At 29.2% G+C, this 9,864-nt stretch overlaps 1 protein-coding gene across 1 annotated transcript; it reads left to right on the forward strand.

The window, feature by feature from the left end:
* Positions 1-1,019: 1,019 nt before the first annotated feature.
* Positions 1,020-9,189, forward strand: LOC113387621 (maestro heat-like repeat-containing protein family member 1). The gene is made up of 13 exons (XM_026624970.1): positions 1,020-1,125; positions 1,294-1,833; positions 2,071-4,399; positions 4,498-5,001; positions 5,244-5,409; positions 6,371-6,625; positions 6,754-6,942; positions 7,300-7,502; positions 7,805-7,895; positions 7,973-8,167; positions 8,235-8,369; positions 8,466-8,568; positions 8,705-9,189. The coding sequence occupies exons 1-13, from the start codon at positions 1,068-1,070 to the stop codon at positions 8,839-8,841; spliced, it is 4,905 nt and encodes a 1,634-aa protein (XP_026480755.1). The 5' UTR covers positions 1,020-1,067; the 3' UTR covers positions 8,842-9,189.
* Positions 9,190-9,864: the final 675 nt, after the last annotated feature.

A 9,864-nucleotide genomic window follows, 5' to 3' on the forward strand; every position in this document is an offset into this window, starting at 1 on the left:
ACTTTTATCTTTTAGACATGCCTGATTGTATAATAGCCGCCTAAGAACACGTTTGAGCTGACTACTGCGTCGCGCCAATTTTTGAATAAGGTGTCAATGTCCTACATATCATTTCGTCCGTATTTCTCCTACTTCAAGTTGTATTTCTTGGTCTCCATACAACGCGATAAAAATGGTGCGATTTGTACCAACTCTGAGTCTCTCATAGCACGGTTCCCATACTGCACTATGTAAGGTTCCATAGAACGCACTACGAATTAGCCTGAATTGTATGTTAAATACGAGTTTCTTATAGCACGGTTCCTATACTGCACGGTACGCACTTGCCGCGTAAAGCGAGGGTTTACTGTACTTCGAATAAATCTACTCGGAATACTTTTAATCACTCAAAAATTAATTTATTTTTTATTGATTAAGTCGATTAATTACCCATATCAGAAAGTTCATGCAACTTGCCTCAAGGCAAAATATCATCAAGTTATTCTAAATTTTATAATAAATAATTATTTATATATTATTCAGTTTGTTGAAAATACGCAAAAAAAATTTATTATTTGTAGTTCTATTTCTAAAATGTAAAGAAAATGGCACAGTTGAAAGATGTTTTAAATGTTAGACAAGGCTGATAAAATTTCTTTTAAATAGACAGTTGTTTATTGTTAGCACTTAGCATAATTATTATTATTCCATATGATTCCATACCTGAAATTGGCGCCATTTGTTTAGTACAAGGGGAGTTTTTATTGAATATTGTAGACACTCTTTGTTATCCTCTTCTTTTCTCTATGGTTGCTTTCAACAAACGCTTGACAGGCACTGACACCAACTGACACATTCTTCCCAACCCTAGACACATATGTCATGCATATGTCAATTTACCGCATAAGCAACTTCACCCTATCAGCAAATTCAGGGGTTTCAGGATAATCGCTATCAAAATATTACCACGTGACAAATGTCAAACTTGATAACAATATTAAATGCGTTTCTGTTTACAATGATGTTGCAATAATAGAATCCGTATTAATATCTGGATATTAATTATTGTATTAGACTTTACTATTATAATGGACGGTGTTTTTGATAAATCATACGAACAGAATGAAAAAGAATCTCAAGTTATAGGTAAATATTACTTAAGAACACAAATTATAGGTAAATATAAAAGGATTTTATTAATACCGCTGCGCTTTTTAATGAATCCTATATTTTTGTTCTTTGTTTTACTATTTCAATTGGCTATGCTCATGTATTAATAACCCTATGTTACATTTAAAATAACATTATTTTTAGTTTCCATTGGGACTTTATTAGAGTCTGGTAATGATAAGGAGATTGTTGTAAGAAATGCTATAGCAGATTCATTATTTAAATTAGCTCAACGATATCCTAATGAAGTTGTTAAAACATTATGTTCTTATCGCAAGCGAAATAAAAAATTAAATACCACTCATGTTGGGTTAATAATGAGCATACTTAAAAATGTATGCAATACTCATACTATGCATCTTGATGGAGATAGCGTGTTACAAGCTATTGAGCTCAGTGTCATTGAAATGACAAATACTTCTAACACCACTCAAGAAATAAATGAAAATGCGTCTTTAGTTTTGGTAGCTCTTGGACAATGCCATTCTATACAAGTGATGGATTGCTTACTGAATCAATTAAAACCAAATGTTTTGCCACATTATATGATTCTCAGAACAATGGGTGCTTTAGCATCACATAATCCTTATGCAACTGTACCATTCATTAAACCTACAATGTCGGTGACTATACCTCTTTTAGGTGGCGTAAAGCAGGATAACTTAAGACAGTCCTATGCTTATGGTAATAATTTCTATATATTCATTAATAGATATCTATATAAAAATATACAACAATTAAAAGTTGTCATTATGTTTGAAATGCTATTGCTTTTAATTAAATCACATTCTTTTTTCTTCCTGTGCATGTTTTGTCTATATAAAAAAATCATTACAAATTTTTGTTGTTTTCAAACATCTTATCTAAGTTAATATTGATAATACATTATGAGAGTGCATTAAGAATTTCTCTTAATTGCAGCCCTAGCAAGATTTTGTGAAGCCATAACGGAATATTTAACCAACATCAATAAGGCTCCTGATCCTACAGTCACAAAAGATATTTTTAATACTGACTTAATTATTGTATTTGATATATTATTGAATCAATGGTTATACAGTCGCGACCCTAAGGTTGCTCAAGAAGTTTTAGGTGCCTTAGGTCCTGTTTTCATTCTACTTCCGAAAGAAAAAATATTAGAGTATCTTTCAAAATTCATAAATCTTTTACTTGGTCTTTACAAAAAGAACTTGGAAAAAGTTGTAATTACACAATGTCTGTATGTTGTGTTGCAAATTGTTTTGGATATAGATAAGAATTTATTATACCATCAAATTGAAACAATATTTGATATAATGTTTGAACAAGTTAGCACCAATCCTGATTTTGATTTACCGGCTAAAAATCACTTTGAAATATTGAGATGTTTTGATTTACTAGTAATAACCACATCAGATAAAATACTTGATTTGATAATTCAAAATATGAAAAATAATAATGAAAAGGACCGCATTCGTTCTTGTATGATTCTGGCACATTTGACAATTTCATCTGATGTATATGTTAAACCAAAAGTTGTAGATTTAACAAATATTTTGAAAGTTATGATACAAACCGAACAGAATTCAAAGATGAAGAATATGCTTCTGAAAACGGTAGTAGCTTTTGCTCACAAAAGATTGTTGAGTGATAAAGTGTTTATTGAATTTATAGTAAAGCATTGTTGTACTCCAGGCAACATAAAAATGAATGAAAATAATGATGTTGAAGAATTACAAAAAGCTTGTAATAGTTCTTTATATCTATTAACTACAAATGTTGCAGAACTAGAGCAAATTTTATGGCCCACTTTGCTGCAGTGTACATTGGATAGCAAATATACTTCAGCAATGAGTACACTTGCTAAATGTTTAGCTAATTTATCTTTAAAAATGAAAAACAATGCTGTTTTCGATGTTAGTAAACCACCACTGAGCATACCTACAGAAGTTGCTATTTTTAGTCGTTCTTTGGCCATGTTAGGTAATCCCTTAGAAAATAAGAAGGGATTATACATTTTACAATTTTTGAAAAACTATTGTGAGTTTATCAGTAAACAGCTGTTACCTTTATGGGAAGATAAAATTACTGCAATGATTTGGTTTTTAGAAAAGAATGAAAAAGACTTAAATCCTTCTACTTGGGATGAATTGGTACTAGATTTACTTAGCAGTACTATTCAAGATTTGGGAGATGTAAAGTTCACTGAAGGATTGAGTAATAAAATGGCAGAACAATTGCCAATGTATAATGTTTCGACACAAGCTTGGGAGAAACAAATTTTATATAAATGTCTGGCAACTACACTATGTTTTATTACTGATGTTCAGTGTGTGAAACAAAAAGTGGATATTCTTTTGTTAGAGCCGAGAAGGTATACTATTGGAGAATCTATGTATTGTGCTGAAGCCATTGGTATTTGCTCCAGATCACATTTAGATATCATCTTAAAAAAAATTCAGTTTATACAGAATAATGAGTTAGCAAGAAAATCATCAAAATTCTTTAATTTGATTAAGGATGCTAAACATGAAATGGAAACAGAAACTTTAAGATTCACTTTATTGTATTGTTATGGTAAAATTTCTTCGGAGGCTCCATCTGATAAATTATTACCACAAATTGAAAATTCAATATTATCTTGGGTAGTTTCACAATTAACTTCTGCTAAAGAACATAAAATTAATGTGGCAGCGCTTGAAGTTATTGGTAATATTGCAGAAGCTATGCATCCAAATAGAAACTCACTTAACGTCGCTTTAAATACGAGATCAAGCATAATTGAAAGTGTTTTGACAAAATTACAAAGTCACACAAACAAGGAGCATTTGGAACTATATCCAATAATTTTAAAAGTAGTGACAGATTTAGTAATGCTACCTCCAGCAATATCTTCAGTCGATCGAATTACAATATTAGGAATGTGTTTCGAGAAGATTTATAATGCAACTTGTGATCTAAAAACAAAATTCAATAGTTATGAAGAAGAACAAGAAAATGATCATTTTGCTAATCATTTAAATAAAGCTTTGAACAGATTGAATGTGTTAGTAAATGAGATTTTGAAACAAGAAGTTTGTCCAAGTACATTTGATGATATTTTTGCCTTACTTGAAGTTTATATTAAAAATAAAAATGTTGAAATTCGATTTGGTGCAATGAACACTTTGGAAGGAATGCTAAAAGTATATTTTGAAAAAATGAAAATTATGTTTGATACACCAAGCAAATTTGCACAAGGAGGTTTTATAATTGGTCGAATTGCACCTAGGTAAGTAAAATTGTAATGAAAATTATATATATATATATATATATATATATATATATTTATATTTGTTATTTGGTTTCAATACTTTTTTAATATTTTAGGGTTACGGATCCAAACTCTAGCATTAGACAACTTGCAATACATTGCATTGGATTAGTTTTAGGCATATCCAATCGATATGAAGGACAGTCAGAGAATAATATTGAAGATACATGTATGGTATTACAAAAACTTCGCAAAGACATAGAATCTAATAATAACACCCAAATAAACCAAACTACAATTGAATTAAGCAATATCATAAGTCAAAAACTTCCACAATATCAGCTATTAAATTTTGTGGAAAGTATCATAGAAGCTTTATTAGATCCTGAAAGTATGTCTGCTCTTGGTGCTTCAGATATTTTATCATGCTTTTTGAAGAATAAAGGAAATGAATTATATCACAATGTTGCTACAATTGTTGGTTTGTGCATTCAAGTATCTGAAATGTGTAATTGTGCTAAAGCAAAGCTGGGTGGTGTAAATTCTTTAATCGCTTTGGCTGTACATCATCCGAAGGCAGTGTTTTTAAATATATTAAAACAACCATTGCCTTTTGATAAGTGAGTTAAATTTATTTTTATTCATTAATATTGCAAAATCAAATATCTTAGTTTAACTATTAACAATTACTAAATATGTAATAAAATGTAAAATATTATATCTTTCTAACATATATAGAAAACTACTAACTGGTGATGGTTTGTTGCTATAGTTTCTGCATATTATTGGCCTATAAGATTCCTAACCACTAAAATTCTCTTATACTTAAACTTTATTATTGTAATAAATTTATTTATTACAGTACTGTAGCAGAATGCTTCATACAGTGGGCCCAAGAACCAGCGCTGGCATCAGAGACTTTAGAACAATATATTCAACTAGTTTCTTTAAGTTCATTACATGAAGAAACTAGCAATCAATCAAACGATTCTGGCAGACCTTCAATAGCAGCACTGCAACCACTTTCAGTAAGTCAAAAGCAGATATTGTTTGTTTAGGCCAATCATAAAAATGTAGATGATCGCTTTTAACTAAAAAAAACGTTTTGCTATAGAGTGCTTGGTCTTAATGAACGTAATAAAACATAATGGTCCTATGAAAAAAGAGTGAGTGTAAGGTTCACACGCGATTGAAGTAAAACTTATTTGCTACTGTACAAGATGGCATTTAAGTAAAAATAAATACATCGTATAACAATTTTGAATAATATTTATTAGTAACATGGTAACACTCGTGATGCACACATTTATTAGTGTCAACCATTATACACATTTATATAATAATAAATTATAAATTATATATTTATAATAGCATTAAAAATATGTATAATATTTAAAAACAAAAATGTAAGAAAGGTCATACTTCAAATGTGACATGTTAGGTTTGTCATTGTAATTAGCATTTAGAAATGAACTTCATTATAGAAATGAAGTAACTGCTGATTAATAAATTCTTTAATATTCGTTTACACAGTAGATTATGTTAAACAACACCTAAACAAATATTGTTTTGCAACTTCACTCATCATGCAATTGTGTTTGAAGAACTTCATGTAATTAAAATTAACATACATTCATTGACTGCTTGTATTTTTACAGTTTTTCGCTAGCGATATAATCTTATTCTTTGAACAGCTGTAATATCGGTCTTGCTTAAAAATTTTCCATTTTAATAACTTCAAAGATTTATAGAAACTATGAATAATATAGAAATAATTTTTAATCAATAAACTTACGTTTAGTACACGGCCCAAATGTTTAATTTGTTTTATTATTTTCAAGGAACAAGGGTAAAATATTATTTTGATTCAGGCATTTTTCATTAAATCAAGATTTGTACTATGATGTAACTTTAAAATGTTCATTTATCTACGCCGATTTCCTTGTTAATGCCACTTTTTTAACTTGTATATTATATTTATATTTACAGGCTGTGAACGCATTGACGCACATGTTCCAATGCTCTCAAATGAAAGAATTATGCAGAATTCGTTTTCCAGAATTATTTTCCTTACATGTGATGATGTTAGCTTCTTACTGCGGTTTGGCACCTCCTATGCACAGTCAGGCTGCTAATAATGAAAAATATGGTTATGTACCAAATCGCAATGCAGCCAAAATATCGCCTCCAAAAATGGTTATGGAATGTTTTAGGAATATGCTGACTTGTATAGAACTTGATGCGGTAATTGTATACTTATTTTAAAAACAGCCTAATTTGTTTTAGAATGCTAACTAATTCGTTTTTATGGTTAACCAATCTCTATTTAATTCAATCATCAAATAATATGATAATTATACTTTTGTTTTTAGATTGCTGAATCTCTTCTAATATACAAAGGTGATTCACTCTTATCATTTCTTCAAACAATGCCAGGATTAGCAAATGCAGTAGTCGAACATGCACCTCAACAAGTAAGCAGAATTGTTGAGAGCATGGGAAAATATACTCAATCTGCAAACAGTACTCAAAGACTCGCAGCAGTTGCATTATTTGCTGAGGTAATAATCTGATTAATTTTATTTGATTGATTTTGTTTCATTACTATATTTACCAATCATTTTCTAGTTAAAAAAAAAGATATTTTCTTTATGCTGCATGTATGGCACAATAATTGTCAATTAGTATTTAGGATTTCTTTAAAAAAATCAATGATTTTTAACAGTAAGAAAATTAATTTCATTTTGTTTTTCCAGCACATACTCCATATACTTCATAAATTTTTAGGCAAAACATATTAATTTACATTGTCTCAACGTTTTAAACAACTCTAGTAAATGATATAATTAATGACTGAGAAATTATATCTTATTGACTTGTAGTTTAAAGATTTTAAAGATGTCTAATTTTATTTACAGCTATTGCCAGTTATTCCTAACAATGTTTTGGTAGACACCTTAATTACTACTCTTCATGGTGGTGTATCTGATCCATGTCCTATGGTTCGGCAGTGTGTTATTGTCGGATTATCAAAAGTTGGTATTTGTCAACCAAGCAGATCTGGACAAGTTCCTGCTGCTTTGGCGGCTGTTATACAAGGCTTGGATGATGAGGAAAAAGCGTGCGTAGTTAAGATTAATTATCAAATAATAATAAAATTGAATTGTATATATAAAGCCAAAATCTTCTCATATAAAGCCAATTTTAACAATACTAAATAAAATCAAAATAATAGTAAAATGTATAATTATTTATTTTATACATTGGAATTGAATTTTCTTATTTTAATGAATAATTAATAAAACCATACCTAAATTAAATAATGTTTTCATAGAAAACCATATTTTTTTGAATAGAATTTCATATTTGTGCAGATTTACAAAAATGTTTTACTATTATTAATAAATGTTACTTCATTTTCAGAAATAATATTACTAACATACCACTGGAGGCAATGCGCGGTATTTCAAGTTTAATAAAAGTTGCAAGTGAGGCCCAGATCTTAGATATTCAGGTGAGCTAAAATAAATCCAAACCGTACTGAATCAGCAATTTCTGTTTATTATTATTAAAGTAAAACATTTTTATTAGGTAACAGTTTCTGTAAGAATACGCCCTTATCTTGAAAGCAGTGATCCTGCTGTAAGGGAAGCTGCTATTCGATTATTTGGAGATTTATCTTTAGCAAATGCTGCTGATAGGTGTGATGCATTTAAAGAGCAATTAAATGCAAATTTGGCTTCATTGCTGCTTCATTTGTCTGAACCAAATGATAGTATAGTAAAGGTCATTAAATTTATATTTACATTTCTATTAATACATTCGTATATGAATGCATATATTATAATTTTAGACCTGCAAATATACTCTAAGGCAAGTTGCACCTTTGTTGGGAGCTGTGAAAGTAAACACTATGTTACAAGATCATTTAATTGACAAAGGCACACTACATTACGAAGCCTTTATAATGAATCTTACAAAAACTTTGGTATGTTTAAACTACATTTTATAATAGAAAATGTTATTATATAATGTAAGATAACTTATCTGATCTGATCAATATTGCAATATATTATAAACATAGGTGGATGAATTGCCAAACTCAGTCAGCAGCCTTGCTGAAGCAACCTTACCATTCTTGAAATGCTCTTGTGCTGAAATTCGTGGAAACGCTGCACTTTTTATAGGTAAAACTTCATTCAATTTGAATTATGTATTAATTTCAAAATTATATAGTTGTTTTAGAAATTTATTATTTCTTGTAGGTATAAAATTGGTTTAGATAATATCTACTTTTATTTCAAACTTCTTTTTGAATTTCAGGTTATCTTCATGGTTACTCAATATTTCCACTGCCATTGGATTCTCCATGCTTCAGATTGGCACAGCTCTTAAGCGATGAAAATGCTACTGTACGAGCAAAAGCTGCCATAGGTTTGGGGTCTCTTTTTGGATCTTGATCTTTGTAAGATAATTTTATTACCTAATGAGCAACACTTGTTACTGCAGCATTTTGTTACATCAAAGCGTGTTTTGAACTAGATCTACGAATTTCTAAACAAGAATATGATCGATTGTTAAGTTTTGTTTCCTTATATTTTCAAACAATTTACGGAAATATTTAATTTCTAAATTCTTTTTTTTTTTGCGAGGGATATTTAATAAAGTTTTCCATTTTTATGATGGCAACTAAGAGTTGGCAGAAACATTTTGTTTGTCATGGGCGAAATATCTTTGTTAAGATATACAGAGTATGCGCATTGTGATTTTTATAATCTTTGAGTTTGCTGATGGCGTTTGAATATACTTAACCAGCATGATAACCTATGACTGTGTTCTTATATAGAGATTTTTTATAAGATTATATATAAAAATATATATTTAGAACTATTAACTTTAATTCTATATAACTATGTGATATTTTATTATGATTATATATAATAAAATACATCTATATATCAAATGATTTACTAGCTCTTCTATAACATTATCGTATTGGCGCAGCTGGAGGGTGTTCTATAAATTATGTATAATACATAAAGGCATATATATATATATATATATATATATATGTTTTTAGACCGTGCCTGAATATATTATGGTCACCTGCGTACTATAATCTGACGTTTTTAGTTCGGCTGCCTTTAATAAGGCACTCTTAATTTTGTTTCAAAGACTTAATTCGACCGTATTTTAATTCGGCTGTACTTTAATTAGGCCACGAAGTTTTGTTTTATATTAGCCTTTAAATTTGATCTCTTTTCAATTCGAAAGATTTTTAATTCGAGAGACTTTTAATTTAGACGGTCAGGCACGGCCGCAAATATATATTGCATATATACATTTTACAAATATTTTATAACTCATATTATGTTTTAGAAAAATTTTATCTATAAAATAGTATATTTTATCTGATTGTTACCAAATTATTAATATTTTGCTTATATAAAATAAATCAATAAAAAATCTTATGCTTTGCATTG

The sequence above is a fragment of the Ctenocephalides felis genome, unplaced genomic scaffold (genome assembly GCF_003426905.1).
Source record: "Ctenocephalides felis isolate EL2017-DRISC unplaced genomic scaffold, ASM342690v1 CF-g0.4_SCAFFOLD_03572, whole genome shotgun sequence".
In the NCBI taxonomy this organism is placed as follows: Eukaryota; Metazoa; Arthropoda; class Insecta; order Siphonaptera; family Pulicidae; genus Ctenocephalides; species Ctenocephalides felis.

Excerpts from the sequence above, each read along its gene's own strand:
- LOC113387621 (XM_026624970.1), top strand. The coding sequence starts at position 1,068 with ATGGACGGTGTTTTTGATAAATCATACGAACAGAATGAAAAAGAATCT. Across the intron at positions 5,410-6,370 it reads CAGCACTGCAACCACTTTCA|GCTGTGAACGCATTGACGCA; the intron begins GTAAGTCAAAAG and ends TTATATTTACAG. Across the intron at positions 7,503-7,804 it reads TTGGATGATGAGGAAAAAGC|AAATAATATTACTAACATAC; the intron begins GTGCGTAGTTAA and ends CTTCATTTTCAG.